General features: G+C 45.5%; 1 protein-coding gene across 3 annotated transcripts in view; it reads right to left on the bottom strand.

Moving 5' to 3' along the window:
* Positions 1-519: 519 nt before the first annotated feature.
* SGMS1 (sphingomyelin synthase 1) overlaps positions 520-24,174 on the bottom strand; it is a 99,429-nt gene continuing 75,774 nt past the window's right edge. For all 3 annotated transcript variants that reach the window (XM_082054428.1, XM_082054427.1, XM_082054429.1), the window contains 5 exons: positions 14,839-15,633; positions 10,534-10,651; positions 6,384-6,537; positions 5,473-5,639; positions 520-2,924 (listed from right to left, as the gene is read on the bottom strand). In XM_082054428.1, the coding sequence (XP_081910554.1) occupies positions 2,745-2,924; positions 5,473-5,639; positions 6,384-6,537; positions 10,534-10,651; positions 14,839-15,455 (1,236 nt within the window). In that variant the 5' untranslated portion in view covers positions 15,456-15,633 and the 3' untranslated portion in view covers positions 520-2,744. The remainder of the gene's footprint in view (positions 2,925-5,472; positions 5,640-6,383; positions 6,538-10,533; positions 10,652-14,838; positions 15,634-24,174) is intronic.

Genomic DNA, 24,174 nt, shown 5'->3' with positions numbered 1-24,174 from the left:
AATCAGTGAGCTGCGTGGCCATGGTTTTACTACCCACAGGTCCGTGGATGAGCCCAGCTTAAGTTTAATACCAATCATTTAGCTTAAGCAAATGCACACTGAATATAAGGTTGTGTGATTTTTAATATACTCCCTGCTTCACGTTACTTGGTGAGCTGGATTTGCTGAAATCTTAAGCTGTAAAGTCCTGCTCATATTTACCACCAAAAGCAACTACAAACTACACTGAACACTTGCAAAATTAGGTCGAGTTCGCTGGGAAGAACAGAGCAGACACCCACAGAACGAGGCAGCACAAGCACCAGGCTGGTGTTATATGATTTAACAGCAATGTTGTCTCCCACCTCCTCCCTCGGTGCCGTCCTCCAGACCGTGCAGTGCCCGGAGTGGCGTGACAGCGCTGAGCCCCGTGTCCCCGTGTCCCCTCCTCGAGCCAACGCGCTCCGCCAAAGCGCAGTTCCGCTGCGCAATAAACACCACGTCCAGCAAGATCCATGCAGTAAGTCAGACACTACAATGCAGGATTCAGCAGATTCCATTTAATGTCATGTGCATATATCCATACATTTACTTATGTCAATGGTTTTGATGTGCGTGATGCCAGGTCTTGAAAAATCTACTCGTTCGTTTCTGTCTGGGAGCGTGAATTCTCTCAAGCCGTCAGAACAAACAGACTTTGGCCAATTGCAACGATAATATTGTGAATTGAAGGTAACGCACGCAGAGCTCACCCCCAAAATTCACAGAGAGCTCCGCAAACGCTGTTACAAAGGGTTTTGTTGAGAAGTGTGGGGCAGGAGGAAACCCCCACTGAGGAAACTGGTGAGAAATGGGTTCATCGGGTTGAGCACCCCGAGTAAAACACTAGAAATAACACCCCATTGTCCGTCAAGGAAAAACTGGGGCGGGGTGGAGAAGTAGAGATAAACCATGTCAAAATAATAATAATAGTAATAATAATAATAATAATAATAAAGAAATGACACTTCCACCAGCACGTACTCACAGAAACGTCCCCTTTTTCCGGCCCCACGGGTGGGGATGTTTTGGCGCCGCGTCCCAGCGGTTTTGGGGTAGATTTTTCAAGGCCTGGGGTGGCTCCCAGAAGGCTCCTCCCCGGTCCCGCTCCCGCCCGCCTGCAGCCATTGCATAGCATTTGGTCATAGATAAGGCACGGATTCGCCCAACGCAAACAGCAATTGCAAATCAATGCAGTTTCCATACAGTCCAGATTGGATGGCCGACAGTGCAATAACACATCAAATTAAAGGCAAGGTTTGGAAGAATAAACCCAGCTTTAAATTTCAACTGAATATTAAAAAGATAAAGGAAACTACATTTTTCAAAAGCCTGTTTTATTTTCCTTCACCATTGTTGTTTTACAATACAAATATCACCTTGTGAATACACAAAAACCCTACAGAAGATAACTCTGCTTCACGTGAAATACAGAATGGATATATATATTTATATATATATTTTCTCTTCTTCATTCTTTATAAAAACTCTTTTGCTCTGCACATTGGCAAGTTTAGGATAGAATACTTCCCCAAACATACAGTATGTATGATAGGAGTGAAATTCCATGCAGTTTCTGCACAAATATCTTAAAGAAATAGATTCTCTTTGTTGTTTCTCAACACCATTTCAATACGGGATGGAGAAACCATTCGCAGTTCACTCAGTGATCATTTGTAAAATTCTTAAAAAACAGGAATTCATGGCTGTTTTTCTCTTTAAAATACCAAGTAGACAAGAAAGTGATACCTTTAGTTGGACCTGCCCACAATGTGTGAGCAAGATCTTCTTATAGACTTTTCCCCTACACATGGCGATTTCAACATTATAAGCAAATTTCCAGTTTAATTTAGCTATAAATGCAAAAATTAGTAATTATACAGTATATATAATTCTGCTTTCATGGAATACTTTATTTTAAATAAAAACATTTAAGACTGCCTACTGACCATACAATCAAGACAAGAAAGGCACTAGAAACATAGACAAATCTCTCTCTCCCAAGAAGCATCTTCTTTAAACTCTCTATTCTCTGACATGTAAAAATCTTTTTAATTTTCATACACATCTTGAAAAATAAAGTTAGGAAATACTTAGAAAATCACTTTACAACTCTTTTTTTGTTGTTTTTTTTTGCACTTTTTGACACAGTCACTGCAGACTCTACAAAATCAAGATTACCAAACCTTCCTGTGTCTATCACCTTATACGTAGCGCCGTGCAACAGGTAGAAAGATTTCTCCATTGTACCCAAGGCAGGTATTTAAGAAACCTTCATATAGTCATTTGCTAGAAAATGGCTTACAGCCCAATCTTTGGGGCAAGAGATATGAAAAGTATGTTTTCCCAAGAAAATAATATGCTTTATTCCCAGACGTGACTGGAAAGACCAGAACTTATGATATAAAAGCTTTCATTTATGCCGTCGCATCATATACAAAGGAACACGGTGATGGGTAAATGTAAATCCCAAATCTATTGACAAGAAATGTATAACAGTGCATGATAAGTTAATTTGTGGTGTTTTCTTTATTGTTGTCCAACGCAGATCCTTTGGAGAGAAAAAAAGATCACAGTGCTTACCAGGTAACTGAATTAAGTCAAGGGAACTGTTAAAAGAAAGGGTTAGGGAGCAGTTGATTTATGTTTTTTATGGCATCTTCTCGTAGGGAGTTCGTAGCACTTGGACGGGTTGTTTCCCCCCCGTTCTGTGCGGCGCCTCGTCGTTACGTGTCATTCACCAGGCGGCTGTACCTGACCTGCCGGCCCCGCTGCAGCGCCGGCCAGGGGAAGGGCCAGTGGTACGAGCGAGGTACAATGCCTTGCACATTCTTTTCAAAGTACTGGAAGGGCTTGTACCACCAGACCCTTGCGAGGAGGTTCGTTTGGGAAGCTTCTTTTAGCACCTGCACAAAGATAATCAGAAAAAAAATGAAGAGAATTATAAAAGAGCGCGTCACCTGCACGGATGCATTGCGTGTCGCTTGCTACGGTGTGTCCTGCTGTCCTGGTTTTGTTAAAACCTGTCAGCTAAAGCTTCATATCAGCTGCATTTTCCTGGAGAACCAGACACATGTTTTGGTGAACATAGCAAGGGAATGCGAGGTTATTGATAAGCATGGATGGACATCTCGCCAGAGGGGCAACAAGAAACAGGTGACCAAGAAACTGACCAACGGAGTATAACATCCCATTCATGTGAATACTGCATATAAAAGTGGGAGATCATGAGGATCTCATCCTTTTTTCGTCCCTTCTGCTTACGGCCGACATTCGGAGAGGACCTTGTGAGTCATCCCTGCGAACTGAGGCCAGTGACAGACTGAATCCAGCTCCGGTTGGCTGCAGAGTCCAGTCCAGGACTTTGGGTGCCGGCTCTGCAGTTGCTGGGACTTTCAGGATTGGTTTTGTATATTTTGTATTATTTTCTCTATTCTTATCGATAACATTAGTGAAACATTGTTAATTTTCCCAGCTCTCTTCTCTCTGTCCTTCTTTCCCTCCTGATCGCCTGTCCTGAGTGGGAAGGGGGGAGAGGGGGTTAACAATACATCTGCCAGGGTTTTATTGTCACCCCGCAATCAAACCTCGACACTTCAAAAAATGTCTGGATATCTAGAAACATCCCCTAAACATCCACATGGACAAAGCTCACGAGGAGCCAAGCGACCTCTCCCCAGTGAGGTTTGCCCTCGTTTCCAAGGCCTCAGCTCTTCTGTGGTCCCATAGGAAAAGAATGAATGGCCGAAGAATTTTGGAAATGAAAAAAGCCACCCCAACGCACAGCTGTGTCCACGAGCATCTCTGGAATTACATATAGATCAAGAAGGCCAGCATGCCTCCACCCGTCCGGAGGGGATAACGAACACTGCCCTGCCTTCCAAATGTCCCCAAACTGTCCCCACCCAGCCTTCGGCTTCTCCCAACCATGACCAAGCCAGAGGGACAAAGCCAAGCGCCCTGCTGCGTGTCCACAGCGGTGGCACAGGGCAGAACTGCGCTGCGTGTTGGGCTGGTACAAGCACAGGGATTCTGTGCTAAGCTTGCTTTCCATGTCATAAACTCACGTGTAAAATAAACTCCCTTTAGCCCCAAGGGGCTTTTGCTCGGACACAAGGCACAGCCCCTCTGCATAGAGCATCGCCAAGAAGGACCAACGTGCACACAAATGTGTAAGGATCCAGAGATGGATATTTCCCAACGTCTCAGCGACTTTGGGAAGAAATGTTGAGCCATCTTCTGAGTCACATAGAATCAGTTGGGTTGGAAGAGACCTCAAGATCATCAAGTCCAACCATAACCCAACCTTGGCACTACCCCGTGTCCCTGAGAACCTCATCTCCACAGCCGTCTCTGTGTATTACTTCAAGCAGCATCAAAAACACTGGAATAAAATGACATGAAAACCTCGATACGATCTAAAAGTAGGTACCATCACAATGTTAACTCATTTCCTATCATCATACTAGGTCTTCCTTAAACATAATTAACTGGAATAATCTGCAACAGATAAGCAAAGTATCTTCCGCCACATTGCACAGGAAATTTCTGGCCACAAAACCACGCTGCTCCAGACCTAAAGAAGTTATCCTATCGCAAGTTTCTCTTAACTTTCTAGGTCTTTCCCATGGAGAACAGACTTGTGCATTTCCTCTTGCATTCCTCAGCAGTGTCAGCTCAGCTCTTATTGCTCGAATTCACTGACAGGAAAGTAAGAAGGAGAATGACACAAAACCTCATTTAGACTTCTTCAATTGACCTTTGCATCACCACTGCTCTCGGGTTGAGTATGATGAACCAGGCTTTGCTATCTCCCACCAAGTGCTGGGTCTGCTAAGCAGCCCCTTGTTCTCAGTTTGTTCTCAGGATTTCCCTCGTCACCTCATTTTTCATGCCTTTCCAGGCACAGACCTTAGAAGAGGAACAGCTCCACTCTCCTCCAAAAGGAAAACATTTCCCGTGGTCAGGAGAACTTCCCACCACTTGGAGACGCTTTGAAAATGTGGTTCACCTTTAGCGAGGCCTCACACTATTGCTCAAGAGACCTTTCATCTAATCAAAGGACACAAGCCACAGAATACAAGGAAAACCCAGCTGACTTCAACATAAAAAAAAACCCCACCACATCTAAACGGTTTGCTCTGCTATCACAGAACCAGCCAATTAGCTCAAACTCAAAAGGACTTAAAAAAATGAGGTTATGCAGCGGGAGCAGAGTGGCTGGCCTGCCTGTAGGTAGTTTTTTGTGGTCAAGACACAAGATGAATCCAACCGATGGTGCCTCTTCTTTCCCGCTAACCCAACGGGAGGGGAGGGATCGAGGGACACTCCAGAAGACACGTCCAAGCCTGCTCCTACTCCTGCAGAAAGGCTGATGGCAACACGCCAACGCTCGCCCACCGCCACACTACGGCAAGCAGAGCAACGCGGATCCCGAGAGCAGGAGAAACTCACTTGCTGGTTGGCCATCGTGTGATACCACCAGAACAGTCTTGTAGTGATGTAGTAAGCCACCACCACATCCACAGTGTAGTGGTCGTGAGCAAGGAGGATGCAGAACATCCCGACCATGCTGAACGCCCAGCAAAGCCAGTGATACCACCAGAGTCGCCGTGGGGAATCTGGAAAGAAGCACAAACAGGGGTTACTTCAGAGCACAAAGTTATCAGCGTGCAGGAGTATCGCTGTAATTAGCAGAGGACTTGGACTGCAATGCTGGTAGCGCGATGCCCACATTGGCATTAAAAGCAGGAACGCTGAGATCACAAAATAAGTATCGTTCTCTTAGGGCATAACTTCAAATTGTACTCAGGGGCAAGCAGATATTTGGAAAATAGAAAGGGTATGAAAACCCTGAGAAACAAGCCCAATACATAATGATATAATACACCCTAGTCAGTAAAACTAACTGATTTGCATTTCAACATTCATTATGTTAATAATAATATATGACTATTCTAATAATAGCAATACATTATTATTGTAATAATTCTAATACACCCATTCCTCCCGTCTTTCATAAAAGATAAATGCCCAGTTCTTGCAAAAAAAGCAAAGTTGCATTTAGTGTTGCATTTAGTTGCATTTACCTACACGTAGGTAAAATACCATCCATCAGGCAGGGAGCAATGAAGGTTTCAATTACATTTTAAACATTTTTTTCAAAATAAAATGCTTAATTCATGCATCAACATGGTAGAGTGTTTTATTTTGTCTCCAAAGCTTTCTTTTTAAGCAAGCCCTATGTTCTGTTACTTTTATTTACCCGAAAAAACGTGCATTATTACTGTAATTGAATTAACCGATCAGCACAACGATCGTTCTTCAATTAGCAAGGAATTCTGCGTGCACAGCAATGAACTTACACTCTTTGATAAATAAGTATGTAAGTGTTAAGATGACGGTGTGGCCGCTGTAGAGATAGTCGCCGCACATGTGGTGGGATCCTGTGATGGACAATCCTCCGCCAGCAAGCAGCTTCATTATCCTTCGCAGATGAGATTCCCAGTCTCCAAAAAGCTGGTGGAAGAGTCAAAACACAAAAGGCCAGTAAAATATCAGCGCTAACCTCTCAGAGTTTAAAGCAATGGTGTTCGTCAGCAACTTCGCCTTTCGGTTATTTTTAATTGGAGTGATAGACGAGATCAATCAGTCAATCCACAGCCTTTCCGCACGCTAGCAGTACATTTCTATATGAAAAAAAATGTTAAAAATGGAAATGAGACATGAGTTTGTTTCTTACTGATGCTTTGTATCTGTTATAGTCATATGCAACTTCATCCATCTGTCTAAAATATTCATTTGAAATATTCCATGTATGAAGTATCCTGGAAATTATTAGTTTCCCTATATATACACAGTATCCCAAAGGACTACTCTTTCTTCCTACGCTCACAATATAGCTTGAAAAGGCAAATGTGTGAACAAGATGCTTTACAACACGTCACTTCCAGCTGCACTGAAAAACAAGGCATTTTGCAGTATAATATCAAAGCAAAAAATTGATCCCAAAGTGGTTGAACTCCTGTCAGTGGCTACACTCAGAGATACTTACGGGAAAAGAGTGAACAAAAATTGTTCTTTATTCTTTATAAATACTTGTTGCTGCTAAAACGTAAAGGCGTAGCCTTCTTCCCAGGTCTTGTTGGCAGCTTTTGCTAATCACAGAATCGATTGGGTTGGAAAAGACCTCAGAGATCATCCAGTCCAACCCTTGGTCCAACTCCAGTCCATTGACTAGATCATGGCACTAAGTGCCATGGCCAATCTCAGCTTAAAACCCTCCAGGGCCGGTGAGTCCAGCACCTCCCTGGGCAGCCATTCCAATGCCTGACCACTCTCTCTGCACAGAATTGCTTTCTGATCTCCAGCCTCAATTTCCCCTGGCAGAGTTGAAGCCCATGGCCCCTTGTCCTATTGCTGATGCCTGGGAGAAGAGACCAATCCCCATGCTTGTGGCTGTGCAGGAAAATGATTCTTAGTGGGAATCTTCATGCAGAGCTAATGGGTTCAGATCTCTTATAATTCATTATATTATATTCTTGAACTGGGATATGCAATGGGCACATGTTTGTGTATATGTACCTAAACACACACGAACCTCATGTGCATACAGTGAGGTTCAGAATAGCGACTCTCGGAAAAGCTACAACTTGTGCAATACGGTCTCAAAAACGCAGCGTCACCAATGAAAAGGAATTAAAAATATTGCCAGCTTGAGCTAAAATGTTGTAATGTTCTCTAAACATCTGTTTTGCCTTCTGTTCAAGAGGCAACACACTCTAAAATAAACCAAGCTTAATGTCATTGGTCTTGTTGAGAACAGCACAGGCCCTGCAGATGATAATCCAACAGAAAACGGGATGGGCCACCTGGGGGGTTTTCCTCTGTCCCACCTCCAGCCCATGATGTTGGTGCAGAGGATATTTCTGATTCAAAAAAAGCCGGATTGAAGCAAACCTGAGTCCTTCTGATGATGACACCTCCTCCCAGGGGACCAAAGGGCAGCCAGCACTGGCCCAAGACTTGGGTTTTGCTGCTCCCAGCTCTAAAACAAGCCCAAAACCTGAATAAACCCACCAAGAAAATATATGTCATGGGACAAGCACAACGAGGACATGCTGAGCATCCCCAGGACGTGACGGGCTGCAGGAGCCATCAGAGCTCAAAGGAGCAGGACGAAGGGATCGACGCACACGACTACACGGATGCTGCATTCTTACCTCGTTTTATAACGTTTTAAAAACCAATTAACAGCCAGAAGGAAACACAAATCTCCCTAGCTGGCCACTACAGGCATGTTTTTCTTTTATTTTAAAGCTTGGTCTTGCTTTAAGAAGTGGAAATTATTAATTTCTGGCAGATTTAAAGAGGGTCTTTGCAGCAATTAAACATCCCCTGCCAACAGTTTCTTACAAAACATTAAAATGCTCCGCAAAGCAACTCAAGAAGGAGTCGAGAGGCATTCTTTTCCCAGCAGTATATTCAGTGTTCAGAAAAGCCCAGCTCATCCTTAGTCTTATCGGGGCACCAGAAGAGCACAACATAGGCTTAGCTTTACTTGAGCAATAAGATGGACTTGCCAAGGCTGTAAATTGCCCCAGACGGCAGACTGACTCACTCCAGCCCATTAATACCTGTGTTCTTTGTTAATTTTATAATGGCTGACAGACCAAATACAACGGTGACTCCTCTTGCTTCTCTTTACAAAAGACCTCGGTCCTTCCCAAAGCCACCCGTGGCTTGGCAAACAATCAAACCCTCGCGTTAATACATTCCTGGGCTTTATTTCCCCAAGGAACCGAAGCGTTTCAGCTTTGTGTGTACACACCTGCAACCCCCACCACGACGGCACGTGCGCAGAGTCAAATCAGGATTTTACTACCTATAAATCAGTGATTTTACTACCTGGCATCTAACGTACAGCTGGGCACACAAAGGCATTGAACTGTGCATGTGGTACGTTTTTCACACAGAATCGACTGGGTTGGAAAAGAGCTCAGAGATCATCCAGTCCAACCCTTGGTCCAACTCCAGTCCATTGACTAGATCATGGCACTAAGTGCCATGGCCAATCTCAGGTTAAAAACCTCCAGGGCCGGTGAGTCCAGCACCTCCCTGGGCAGCCATTCCAATGCCTGACCACTCTCTCTGCACAGAATTGCTTTCTAATCTCCAGCCTCAATTTCCCCTGGCAGAGTTGAAGCCCATGGCCCCTTGTCCTATTGCCGACTGCCTGGGAGAAGAGACCAATCCCCACCTGGCTAGAACTGCCCTTCAGGTAGTTCTAGAGAGTGTTGAGCTCACCTCTGAGCCTCCTCTTCTCCAGACTAAACAAGCCCAGCTCCCTCAGCCTCTCCCCATAGGGCTTGTGTTCAGGTCCCTTCCCCAGTCTTGTTGCTCTTCTCTGGACCCGCTCCAGCACTTCAATCTCTTTCCTGAGCTGAGGGGCTCAGAACTGAACACAATACTCCAGGTGTAGCCTCCCCAATGCAGAGCACAGGGGAAGGATCACTGCCCTTGTCCTGCTGACCACGCTGGTTTGGATACAGGACAGGACACCATTGGCCTTCTTGGCCACCTGGGCACACTGTTGGCTCCTGTTGAGCTTCCTGTCCATTAGTCCCCCCAGGTCCCTTTCTGCCTGGCTGCTCTCCAGCCACTCTGTGCCCAGCCTGGAGCGCTGCAGGGGGTTGTTGTGGCCAAAGTGCAGCACCCGGCACTTGGCCTTGTTGAACTTCATCCCATTGGAATCAGCCCATTTTTCCAGTCTATCCAGATCCCTCTGCAGAGCCCTCCTGCCTTCCAGCAGCTTGACACTCCCTCCCAACTTCGTGTCATCAGCAAATTTGCTGATGATGGTCTCAATCCCCTCTAAATCTAGATGATCTAAATCATCAATAAGGACGTTAAACAGGACTGGACCCAACACTGACCCCTGGGGGACAGCACCTATGACTGGCTGACAGCTGGATGCAGCCCCATTCACCAGCACTCCACACTTTCACAGGTATTACCTCCTTGTTTTATTTTCTGAGCAACCTGAGCTGGCAAGGGTTGGATTAGATGAGCTTTGAAGGTCCCTCCAGCCCAAACTATTCTGATTTCATTCCTCAGCACAACAAACAGGATTTGGTGCTAAACTGGGGAGAAGGCAGCGAATCCCTGCGCTAAAATAATTGCAAAAATACACCTGGGGACGAAAGGCTGCAAAGGAGGCGGAGTTTCCCCAGCCTTAGAAAAGCCTCTTTGGGCCATTTTCAAATATAAATCACGTTTGGATTTGACACGCTGAAGTCTTTAGAAATAAATGAGTCAGTGTGGCACCTCCACCTTTGCTTTGATGGAGACAGAAAACTGAGATTAGAGCTTATGATCCACAGGATGGCCCCATAGGGCCAAACCAGTATTTTCAATTTCATAACAATGATTGAGAAAGCGTTGCTCGTCGTTTTGGTAACAGCAGGACAAGGGGAAAACATCGGGGTTAAAATAAGGCAGTTGGAATTAGTTTACCTTTGGAGAACACTTGAAATGCATGCCAGGGACTGGGAGTGTGGTCACATACATTGTAATGCACCGGTACAGGTATAGTGTGCCAACTATACAGAAAAATCTTCTGCTAATGATAGACCTAGAGGAAAAAGAAACAGAAGAGAAGAAAAAATAAGGTCACTCAATGCAAACAAAATACGCAAAGGGAAACATTAATAAAATAAACTACCAACTGTTCTCGATGGGTGTGAAACTCCTGATGGTATCAGCTTACACCTGAGAATACTAAAATGCTTTATAAATATTCCTATGTTGTACAGGTCAGAAACACAAAAAGCAACTCAGCTAATATTACCTGTGGAGGTGATCACAGGAAATTTAAGGGCTCAAACACAAAAGCCCGTGCAGATTTAGCATTGAAGACACTAAAAGGCATTTCATGACCCACACCCCTGCAGTAGCTTGGAGCGCTCACTCATTTTCTATTCAAGGCAGGGGATGAAGTGAGAATATTTTCATTTTGAGATGAAAAGGAGCCGGTTTATTTCAGCTGCCACACACATTTAGCAATTCCAAAGAGCTCGTAGGACAATTCAACCCCCTTCTGGCACATCCGGGAGAAACCATAGAGCCCATGAAGAGCTCCACAAAGAGAAATCGCTGCCCACGGCGCAAAAAATCGAGGGCAAATCCAGCCCGAGTTGGTGACCTTACCCACACCAACCCTTTGCATGCTGCTGGTTTGGGTGGGTTAGTTACAGTTATGATCCTTCGGGGAACACAAGTTCTGGCATTCATTTGTTGCTATTTTGAAGCATTTACTAAAAAAAAAAAATCATATTTCTATCAAGCCAAGCTCTTTTGAAGCTCAAAATTGGCCATCTTTCTTATTTTTAATAGCTTTTGGCAGTTATTAAAGCGTAGCACTCCACTCTCAGAGGAGTGTAACTTTGCAGTGCCAGAATCAATAACAACTCGAGTGTCTTAATTCATCAGAAAAGCCTCAACTATGACAGTATAACTACATTTTGCACCCACGTGCTCACTGCTGTCGAAACACGGTGTTTCATACTTTTTCTTCGCTCTCCTGGTGCAAACGCAGACAAAGCTGGGAGTTGGAAATGATGCTCTAATGTAGCTCCATGGACTGAAGGGTAAGAGTGGAAGGCTGTGGTTTTCCTCTGCGTTTTGCACAGGGAAGGGTGATTCAGTAAAGATTTCACCCTTGTGTCTGGCTTTATAACAAGACAATAACACATTTTGCTTTATAACCCAGCACAAATACAAACAGGGGGTTGGGGATTAAAGACGGAGCAGCACTGTATTTAGAGACTGAAGAAGTAACAAGTTTTGCCACCCAGCACTGAACTTTGATTTTTCTTTAATTAAAATGACCCACCAAGCTCTGTGGTTCGGGCAGATTTAGCATATTTTAGCTTTGGAAAGTCTGTGTCTAAGTGCTTTGTACTGTAATATTAAAAAAAATGTAAAAAGCCTCATATTTTCCTTTCTCCAAAGGATTTGTGTGGGTGATTACGAGCCAGCTGGTAAGTACAGCCTCTTGGATTATTACCGGCCAAGGCAACTTTTATTCCAAGTATCCAGCCCTCGCAATGCGGGCGGCCAGCACGCTGCTTTCCCAGTCCCATGAGCGTGCAAGCTGAACCAGATGTTGAGTACGGCCAAAACCCAGCATTGTGCTCCTCCCAAAACATCTGGGAACGCTGCCCAGAGAAGTTAATTCTGCCTCGGCAGCTCGCCCGGACTCCTCGAGATCCCCGCGGCGGCTGCGGAAAAAGGCTCGGGTGGCTCCGAGTCCCCAGCCAGGACCTGCTCCTGCTTTTTGGTGAGAACCCAACCCAAGGCCGTGGACAATATTCTGCTCAAAGCAAGCTGTGACTACCTGAAGATAAATATCATTTTCAGGGAAGAAAGCAGTAACAGAGGTGAAGGGAAACAGAAACACCCAACACCCTCTTCCCTTGTGGCCTCAACTTTGCAATCCAACAAAGAAGACATGTAGGTTCTACTCAATGTCATCATGCAATCCCTGGACTAAACAAGGAGGACCTGAGTGATCGGTATAATAAATGACACATCTCTGTCGTCCTTCTTTGTGTGGGAGAAGAGCAGTCTCAGCTTGGATGAAATCAGGATCTGGTGGGACAAGGAACAGGAATTTCACAAGCGTTTCAAAAAGTCTGAAGCTCTGAAGGTGCCTCCTTTGGTCAAAGGTTCAGCCCAGCAACTCGGTTCATGGGTAACAAAGCTGCTGGTTCCCTGGTGACACCTGTGAACAGTATCTCTGTGATCTGAGCGGGCGAGGAACCAGGTCTCATCTTGCCCAGCAATTACCTGCCTTCACTTCTTATCTTCAAATCTCCAACGGAGCGTGGCAACGGCTGTCCCTGTCAGAGGAAGGTCTAGCTGGCTTCATTCCCTCTCCTTATTCTAGAATTCAGTTTCCACGGGAGGTGATAATCCATGCCACAAAAGTGATTCACCTCTTTTTAGAGCACTTAGTGGTTCGCCACCCAAAGCCATGAGAATGAGGTCCGACCAGATAAAGCCACCCCGCTGGGCTCCGGTTCCCATGAGCGCCTCTCCCGTTCTTCCCTTTCTGCTGCTTCCCAACACCTTGGGCTTCCTGGATTTCGATCCATCCACTGGTTGACATAAAAGACTTCTGGTCTCCAAAGCATTACGAAACCATTACACACAGAGCAGAACGAGCCCTTCTAAAGCAGGTAAAAACAAACACATCAAAGAAAATGGGGATGGGGGATTGAATCTTCACATCTATCAATGATACCAAGATACTTGACCATGAAGTCAACCCACGTCTCGCTGCTTCAGAATCTCCAAGGACCTTATGAATCCTGCTGTTCTTCATCTGGAGGTTCTGCTCAGCTCCATCCCTCCCATCGCCCTCCTAACCTGACAGCCCGTTCTTGAGCACAATCCCGTGTCACCTTCTCCAGGTGCCTCCCTTGGTTTGGAACATCTATGGCCACAGACTCCACCAGATAAAACACATAAAGTAGTATCGAGCAGCAGAAAAGATGAATAAACCATCACCTCAGTCTTGTGGATTACTTGAATGTCTGTCACATTCCTATGGAAATCCACAGCTGTGTGCAGAAGGGTATCCTGCCCCAGCTGAGCAATTCTCACTTTTCAAGTCACCTGTACCTTATGAAGCTGGTGAACCACATGCTTACGTTTAAATGTTTATGTTTTTCTCCATTATAAGAGCAAGTGATCCATTTGCCTCTTGTTTTATTGCTTTTAAAAAGGGAAATCTGTACATCTAAGGTCATTAAAAGCCCAGAAAACTGAAGGATCTTGTATTTTGCATGGTAGGGCCCAAATTATGTTCTTTCCTCAGTTTCCCACATAGGAGTCACCAAACAAGAGTCAGTGAACAGGTAAAGAACGATGTTGTAGCAGCAGAGGAGGAGCCCGTTTTTGGGCTGGGCAGCTCTGGGGACATCCTTGTGCCTGGTTTTCGAAAGGAAAGGCAATGTCACCTCATCCTGATTACAGCCACTTGCCTTTGAACACCTCGTTCCCAGCCACGACAGCACCAGGGTTTATATCTCAGACACTCCAGGTAGAGCAGCCCAAGGTGTGGATTTACAGTGGGATAAATACCCTAAATTAAGCACACGCACATTCTGTAGAGGGGAAGCAGGAGGTTATTTCCATTGGCAGGCAAATTCACCCTGGTAGTTCTGGGCAGGGAGCAATCACTAAAACCTTGCAATTTCACTGCATATCTATGCTTTTGCATATTTCCCAATTAGCTTTTGATGTACTTTGTATTCAACTTTACCTGGACCATCTAATACCAAGCAGAAAATATCAACATTTTTTCATGCAGCACCACTGAAGTGCACGGACCAAACAAAACCTCTTGGTTTTGTGCAAGAATAATCTTCGGGTAGGTCTTTACATCAGGCATTAAACCAAGCCCATGTTGGTCTGCAGCTGGGTTCACAACAGCACAAGCTGTGCTCCCTCTAACAGACAGGACTGAGTTCAGAACATTGTTACATGCAGTTTTTCACACAGGAGAAGGGCTCGTGTTAATTGCGCAGGTAAACAAGATCAGGGCTATTTCTTAGTTTCTTAGACAGCCGTTGGACTAAACTTCTCCCTTTCCCACAAGCAGCCCACACAAACTGCAGCTTGCTTATGGCACAATATCTATTTCTGTTTGGGAAACCAAAACCAGAAAGAAGCTCCTGGATGTAACCCAGTATCTGACCTCCAAAAGCTGTCAAAGTCTACCCGAACACCCGGTTTTCAAAAGGTTTTACTTACTTGTATTTTAAGAGCAGCCACTGAACAAACCACAGTCCTACAAGGATCATGCCGTTGATTTCACAAATAGAAAAAGCCCATTCCACCCGATCAAAGCGATCAAAAAATGCATCTGGTAGGGGAGGCTGCACCTCCTTGGGAGGCACTCGTTCATGAACGATCGAGATAGTCACCGTGGTAAAGATGAAACAAAAAAGTGCATAAATAAAAGCCAGGAAAGTCTTCCCCCATTCCATAGGATACTGTGAGCGCTCTGGCTCTGGCATGGGGATCTTTATCATCTCCTTCTTATACCCATTTGGCATCCCATTCAGCTTCATTTTACTGCTAAAGCCATTCTCGCGTGCGGCGTTGCCGACGCGGATGTGCCCGTTGGCGTGCCCGTTTTTGTGAGCCTCCATGTGATGAGCCATTTTTAAAGTTTCTATCATGTGCAACAACCGCTGTCCGCTGTCCGAAGACACCCGGGAGAGGGGCGTCGTCTTAAAATCCTCCTCCGTGAGGTTGATCAAATCCCGCCCGGTGAAGCTCTTCAGCGGCTCGCAATACTCCGGCACGGCATTTTCCGTCAGCCAATTCGTCACCTCCTGGGGTGACCACAGCACCACTTCTTTCATCTCGCCAGGCAGCCGGGCCACGGTCTGACATGGGTTTTAAATGGGGCAGCGGTCAGCGCGGCTCCGGCGCGTCGCAAAGCTCCTCCTTGGCTTCATCTTGGCCGAGGAAGCAGGTCCCCGTCCCCGGGGGCGAGCGTGGGAAACGGCTCACTTCATCTTCGTGCTGCCATTCTTCTTCCTGGGGAGGAAACAACATAAGCAAACCAGTCATTAGGGCAGCATTTATCAATAGTTTGCCATTTGGGTTTAAAGACAAAATCGCTGCAAAAGAATAGTTAAGATTCTGGCGTGGAAAAGCCTCATTGATTTGAGCCTTGTGCATATAGCACTGGACTTTCTGAGTTTGCTACAGATTTCTCAAGAACATCAATGGTTTTGTATTATAAAAAAGCAAACACTTTGCAGCTGTGGGAAGGACTCCTTCCTGTTCTATATTTGTTAAATTTTCTATTACTATGCAGCTCTGGTACGTAACTAGTACCCAAACTTCACAGAATCCCGGAATGTGAGGGATTGGAAGGGACCTGGAAAGCTCATCCAGTGCAATCCCCCCATGGAGCAGGAACACCCAGATGAGGTTACACAGGAAGGTGTCCAGGCGGGTTGGAATGTCTGCAGAGAAGGAGACTCCACAACCTCCCTGGGCAGCCTGGGCCAGGCTCTGCCACCCTCACCAAGAACAAGTTTCTTCTCAAATTCAAGTGGAACCTTTTGTGTTCCAGTTTGTACCCACTACCCCTTGTCCTATCACTGGTTGTCACCGAGAAGAGCCTGGCTCCATCCTCCTGACACTCCCCCTTTCCATATTGATCCCCAGGAATGAGTGACCCCTCAGTCTCCTCTTGTCCAGCTCCAGAGCCCCAGCTCCCTCAGCCTTTCCTCACACGGGAGATGCTCCACTCCCTTCAGCATCTTGGTGGCTGCGCTGGACTCTCTCCAGCAGTTCCCTGTCCTGCTGGAACTGAGGGGCCACAACTGGACACAATATTCCAGATGTGGTCTCCCCAGGGCAGAGCAGAGGGGCAAGAGAACCTCTCTGACCTACTGACCACCCCCTTCTAACCCACCCCAAGTACCATTGGCCTTCCTGGCCACAAGGGCCCAGTGCTGGCTCATGGTCACCCTGCTGTCCCCAGGACCCCCAGGTCCCTTTCCCCTACACTGCTCTCTGATAGGTCATTCCCCAACTTATAATGGAACCTGGGGTTGTTCCTGCCCAGATTCAAGACTCTACACTTGTCCTTCTTCTATTTCCTTAAATTTCACCCCCCCCCCAACTCTCCAGCCTGTCCAGGTCTCTGATGGCAGCACAGCTTCCAGTGTCACTACTCCTCCCAGCTTGGTCTCATCAGCAAACTTGCTTCTCTTAAAATCATACTACTAAGGGATTTAAAGTTCTCCAGAGCAAATGTTTAGTGTTATTCATGTCACAAACCTTCTTGCCCCTACAGATTGGTGGTATCTTAATCAAATGTATTGCATCAGGTTATCGAATGGGAAGCCTTTTCTTTATTCTGCAAGGCAAAACCAGCTGGTGTACCACAACAAATGCTTTTGTATGGGTCAGCAACAGAATAATAACAACAACAATAATAATAATAAATAATGCAGATAAGCAAAGTTATCCTCTCTGCGCAAAACATCAGCAGGAAAAATCAATGCCTGAAAATAAACCAAAGCATTTAGGTTTGCAGGACTCTAGCAGATGAATAGCAGCTCTTCAAGGTAAGTTTTATGGTTTCCATGGTATATATTCAAATATATACTGTATATATTCAAATAACGGTTTGTCATCATTTAAAAAAAAAAAAGCAACCAGTAGAAAGATGAAAGCGAAACTAAAAATACTAAAGATAACCAGGCAGCAAATTTCTACACCCACTTAACTCCAAAAACGGATTAGAAAGCTTAGAAAAGCTGGTCACTTCAAACACTAAAATTACAGGAAAACAGATGTTACCTGCTGGAAACTCTCCGTGTGTTTCTGAGACACAAACGGCAAAATCCTGGTGATGCCACCACCAGCACATTCCCAGGTTTGAGAGGGTTGTGTGGGGAACGATCAATGTTCCTCCCCAGCGCAAAGCGAGGCCAGCGAGAACCCCTGTCCCCAACCAATGTCCCCAACCCGCTGTCCCAACGACTCTGCTGCACCGTACAGAAAGGTCACCTAAAGAAAGCAAAGAGCACGGGGAAACACCGCACGTTTGCTGAAGTCATAGCGCCTTCTCTATGGGCTTCAAGAATATTTTTAGCCTCTTACAAGCTCCCAGGTGTTTGTGTTTCATTGCAGGGAGCAAAGTTGCCACCGAGAAGAACCAAAATAATCTCCACTACTGGCACCACTTCAGTAGAAGTGGCACCAACCAGACCCAGAGCTACATTCCTATGCGAAACATGACCACGCTGCACATAAATACATTTTTTGACCTGTTATTACTAAACTGAGCAAGAAACACAAGGTGCAGCTTTTAATGTTTCTCTGTGGGGTGAACCAGGTCGGGTGATTTGAGAAGATGTTTTAATTTGCACACGCTGCCTCTCGCTTGCACCTGCACGGATTTAAACCTGTGGAGCAAAGAGGGATCGGGATGAATATTCCCCCTTGTTTTAAAACAGCGGAAAAGAAGATACAGCTCTATTTCCCCTTTTTTTCAGTGGGATTCTATGTACCGAGGAAGGCTTTTAGCTGCGGATCACTTCATTATTCAAGTCGTGTTTAGCAAATGGGTATTTAGTTACACAGCTCTGAACATGGAAAAGAAAGGAGGGAGTGAATTATGCATGTTCGCCCACATTGGAAACTCCTACGAGACTCTGGCCGAAGGCAGCTCGGCTCTCGGCTGCACTCGCATTGTTATCGCACCTCAAATCCCGGCTCTGACACAGGCCACAGCACAAAACTCATGTGTGAACCCCACATTTTTACTCCACTTTTACTCCACCACAGACCAAGGAGAAGGAAACACCTTTGGGATGGTCACTGAAGTCCTAAGCGACACACCGGGAGCTCAGAAAGGGGAGGATCGGTGTCTACATGCCGGAAAACGCAACACGCGCTTTCACACTTGTCCTCGGGTTGAAATCCAGGAGAAGCAGCCCCAGAAACTGCGCAGCACCAAATTCAACCACCAGACTTCTCTACGGGCTCGCCGTTGTCGAGGGCAGCGCCTCACCATCTTGACAAAGCCGAAGTTCTTTGGTTTTGAATCCCGTTCCAGCGCCCAGGCTCTCAGTCCGCAGCAGGACCTCGTTCTCCCACACCTTCAAGTTTTGCTTGAGCAATCGAGAGTGGATTTGGGGCCGTCGCAGCGTACACCATAACATGGGGCAATATCAAACCTTTGCAATTTTATACGCTGGAGTGACTGAATCACAGTTTCCCAAACCACTTGGAAAGGAGGAAAGCGAAACTTTAACCATTATCTGTGATACAAGCCTTGCTGGACATCACAGGAGCCTGTAGCCAGCCTTCCAATTACATCTTCTTGCTTACCATGGACATGTATCCTCTCCTGCCACAGCTAAACTTTAAGATAAGCTGTGTGTGGAGCCTGAAAGAACAAAAATCTGTTGCCAGCTGCAAATATTGATGTTGGCACAAGTGTCCTAATATGCTGATGTGACCCCAAGATAGCTGGCAGTGTTAGGAGAAATTCCAATCCATTCAGAAACTTGCTTTAAACTCACCATCAGTAATGCCATTAAAGCGTACGGAAGAATAAAGACTGCTCGCCTCCAATTTTTGTGTCTTGACAGAATTCAAAATATAAATAACACCTCTCGGGAGTCTCTGGTGGTTTTAAAAGTGAGAAATCCCATCTCGTACACCAGAAGCGGTGACTTTCACCCCATCGCATCCTCTGCGATGGTTGGACAATATCAACATGGGATTCAGCAGGGAGCTTCAGTCCTCCCCGATGGTGTTTAGGGGATGGCAATCCCAGCCCACCGCTATCACAACACCAGCAAGTAAATCGCTATCTAGGACCTTTTGTAAAAGCAGAGTATTCAATACTCGCAGAGGAAGGCTGAGAAAGGAGATACGCTGCCGGGGATGCAGGCCACGGAGTCGATTCAGTTAAAAAGAGGAGAAACAACTATAATTTCTAACACACACCTATCATTCAAACCTCCATCTCACAGCCTGTCTAACGGGGGAGGAATAGGCAAAAAGCTGCTTTACTAACACCTTCCAACTCGTCACATTAAAAATACCTCGTTTTCTATCGCGTGTTCATGAAAGCTCGATCGGGTGAGGTTCGCAGAAATTACGTGGGAGAGTAAGAGCCCTCACTGGCCCTAAAATGTTCCCTCGATCTGCAGCAGATCTGCTTCATTAAGGAGCCTGCATCCCATAATGATTTATAAATAACAATGTGATTACCATCATACTAATTGCACTATGATAACGATGCCGTGTAAAACCAGCATCTCAAAATAGCCAGACCATGAGGCTGAGCAGGATGAGAGAACTTCAGTTACTCCTCGTTTTTACGTGACCTTTTTTCCCTTGTTCCCAGCAAACCTTAACGTTCCAACTCAAAACTTTCAGGTCTTTCTTTCCCACTTTCCTGGCAGTGAGTATTTCCCACCACTACTTCAATCTGCCCGTGTGAGGGTGATAATACCGTGACATCAGTGGGTTAAATAAGTATTTGAGAGCGCACTACATAACCCTGCATATCAGGATTTATTTTCTCCTGCATCGCTTTACGGAGATGCAGCTGGGCATAAGGACCAAACGTGGGAGCATCCACCTCTTTGGTTACAGGGCAAGATGATCAGCAATAAAATCACCGGCTGGATGCAGCTCCACACGCAACTCAGCGGTCAAGGTGCAGGTTTTCTGTCTCTAGGTGTGCTTGGAGGATGACAGAGCACTCACGTTGGACGTCGCTGTTTCACATTTCGTCTCCAAGTCCGTGGGTTCATTGCTGAGTGAGTGATGGGACATTCCACAGCACGACCGAGACTTTGGGGTGGCTGCAACGTCAATACGCTGCTCCCCGTTACCTCGACATTTGCAAGCAGAAAGCATTACACCTCTCAAGTAATGCTGAAGACTGAAGAAAAGCCAAGTCTTCCCGAATCGAATCCTGCCTTCCTCGTGTTTGTACAGCACTTTTATTCTCTAAGCGAGGACCTTTGCTGCCAAGGCAACAGTCACTATAGGAATCAGTAAAATAACCAGCCATTTCAGAAACGGCGATGAGCTCCTCACCAGGAGCCAAGGAGGTTCTCAAACTCTCTCAGTTGCAACACTCAGCATCCTTCCCGAACGCCCCAGAAAACAACGAGACAATCAAAATGTTCATAACTAATAGCGCTCAAATGAGCCAAGTCCAAGGTTGGAGATAGAACAGTGATTTTGTCCCTTAGGAAACAACTGCTGCGATGCACACTGATTATGTATGCACACACACATTGAAGCTTTAATGCTTTAGAAACACAAGTCAATTCCCCAGACCCCCCGGTGAGAAGTTCCATGAAGAGCGAGGACTTGGGATGAGAGTCGGCAGCTCCCATCCTGCATTTTCACAGCACAGAACAAACTGTTGGTGACAGCGGCGGCTGCGTCACCGCCACAGTCACCTCCTGACAGGCACTTTACCACCACTAACAATAACGCTCCCACACCTTGCTAACTGGGCTCCTGTACTTGCAAAGCACCTCTGCATGCCAATTTGCCTCTAATTATGTGCTAGATACAACTAACGAGGTACCGAATCGCTTTCCTCCCTTGCCCTTTGCAAGAGGCTGCTCCGCTCCTGAGCACGCCGGCGTTTTAAAACAGAACAGCAAAACCGGGTTTGTGCTGTAAATACAAATACATGCACATAGGAAATATCTCCAGGTATAAGGCTGAGGCACAGATGGGCTCACGAGTTTCGTGGAGCTCTGAGATAGGTTTCCTAGGTCGGTCCCAGGCGAAAAACATTGTCCCACCGACGCAAAGTCAGAGCGAGCAGAATTACTACTATGAAAAGAGAGGCTGGCATCAGGATGTGAAGCAACTCCCACGTACCCGGAATAGCTACTTACGCAGCTACAGAAAGAGGAAAAAGAACTGCCTGCATACTACATAAATCCTCAAGCAGCCCGTTTTTTTTCTAAATTACTCTATAGGAAGAATTAACCAAACCCAGTGGCTATTTCCCATCCTAATTGAACCAAAAAATAAGAAATGAAAATCTGCTCACAGAATAACGGCTTTGAATCCAAGCAAGGATTTCAAATTGAAAGCACTTGCATCCAATGTGAAAGAGCAAACGGCTCATTTCCAGATGGGAAGCACTGCTAGTGAATACCTCTGCTACAAAAATGCGTCATCTATGTGTGTGTGTAGGTATATACACGTGTGTTCTGTGCCAGGCGACAGGGACACCTTCCCCCTCCAAACCTGATGATCCCTTTGCTTTCTTGCAGCTCCGTCTCTTTGTCCGACTTTCTTCCCTCCTCCTCCTCCTTCCCGGGGCTGGGAAGTAGTTATAGAAACCACCAAACACTTGGAGAAGGCTTCACCTGACCAGCAATCGCATCACGGGAGCAGTTGCTAAGCAAGGTTGTTTGTTTTGACGCTATGGAAATCCTGCGGGGAGTGCTGGGGGTGGAGAGAATGAGGTGGAAGGGGCAGGTCCTGCCTTTGGTTTAACTCACAAACCATTTTTTCAGGCTGAAAAATCTCCTCAAACGCAGAACAGGGATAACCCACATCTCATTCTGTACTGCACACCACAATTGGTGTCTACATCCTAAAATAACACAACACCTGCAACAGAAGGGGGATAGATATTAGCAACAGGGAACACACCTTCCAACTCCCTGTCCCCTCTGTGCAAGAAGGACGCAAATAACACCACAAAGTTCATTTACGCCAAGGGAAAAAACCCAAACCCACAACTATTTTGCAACATTATCCTTGAGAGAAAGTGGGTTTGTGCTATTTCAGCCCTCCACATGTGTGAAAATACTGAAGGACCATCACAAACCCTGCCCTACAAGTAATCTGGTTCGACAGTGGAATCTTTAACTCTTCAGCAGGACTCAACCCACCTGCCGCACCAGTCGCTTCCTTGCAACTATATTTGTGATTATTATAATATATATAATAAGTAGGAACAGACAATATGATATGGTAATATTACATTATATATGATATATAACATATAGGAACAACCACCTTGCAGCCACGACGATACGGGTTGTGCTCGAACCTTACGCAGCTGGTTTGTGGAGCGACGCAACCCGAATTTCTCCAGGCTCTGCGCTGGAGCTCCAGCCGTCATCTCCGACACGGCGAGAGCCAGATCCGTGTTCTTCCTCGGGATCTGGGTCAGGCAGAGCTAGAAATAAAACCCCGTGTCCTCGTGTAACCCCTGAGCTAACTCCGGCACGGAAGAGCACAAAATTACATCGGCGTTCCTCCTGAAATTATCCAAACCTCCTTCTATTTATACGCACGCAATAGGAGACCAGATGAAACACTAAAAAAAGCAGGAAAAGTGGTTTTTCCCCGCCACAATGAGGAGAGGATGGGGAAGGGTATAAGGATGAAAATAAGGAGGGAGACTCAACATTTGCAACATGCTCTGTAGATTAACTCGGTTAACCCAGTTTGAGATGATTCTTTTTAACCTGTGGTGAATACCTAGAGTAATTTATTGTTAGAAAGTCAGATTTGTGCTGAGCCTCCAGGAACCTTAAACAGTAGCAAGAACTACAAGGAAAAAAAACAAATACAAATAAATTAGCAAAAGAGAAAGGGAAGTTTTGCCTAAGGAAACTGAGGACAGCGTTGTGACGGATGGAAATGCAAACTCCGGTGTATTTTGCCAAAGCAGCCATGCAGGTTGGGAAAAAGAAAGCCAAATGAAACTACGGCGAAAAATAAACATCATTGAAGGCTTAAATCAATTCGTTGCCGTATTTGTTTAATATTTGGGTTTGTCACTGGCCATGTATTAGGCAGCATCCAGACATCTGCTGCCTTCAAACCGCCCTGCCCTGAGTTTTGACTAAAGGAAGAGAAAACGGAGGTTAGACGCTCAGAATCCCAGGGCGGAATAATGTTTCCATATTTCATTAGCAATATAAATTATTTCAAACACATTACTTTTGAAATCCAGCACATCAGACCCAGATCAAAAAGCCTCTAAGAGCTGAAATATAAATATCTATATATCTTCATATCTTCATGCAAGATGCATTTCAGCTGTTACTATTCATAAACTCCCTCAAAAGGCACACCATGGACATTATTAATTCGCAATGCTATTACCCTTGTAAAACAAAATAATTCCTGCGTTTGTCTTTATTACTTTCTCCTCATCTAACACATACTGATCCCTGCTCTGAAAGGCCAAACAGCACAAATATTCAGGAATATTTCTGGTAGAAATGGTTCTAACCCAATGTTTTTGAACACAAATTCTTCCTTTTTTCAGCAATATCTGTTCATAAATCAAATATTTCAATCTGGAAGGTGTATATTTGTAGAAAGGAGAGGAGGACTCTGATTGCGCATTTGGTCTAGAATAACCAGAAGCACAGGAAAGGCTACAAAAAGGGGAAAAGACAACAAAATAGGCATTTTTGATTGCCAGTTATTTCAAGATCGTCACTTAGTGGTTCAGGACCGGTGCCACTGCCACCAAATGCGACACTTTGATGCTGCGACAAGCTCCAAATGTCAGAATTCGGACTGCACAAACCCAAG

Source organism: Streptopelia decaocto (assembly GCF_964273445.1).
Source record: "Streptopelia decaocto genome assembly, chromosome: 5".
In the NCBI taxonomy this organism is placed as follows: Eukaryota; Metazoa; Chordata; class Aves; order Columbiformes; family Columbidae; genus Streptopelia; species Streptopelia decaocto.
Note: the sequence above shows the minus strand (reverse complement) of the source record. Positions and strands in the feature narration are given on the sequence as shown.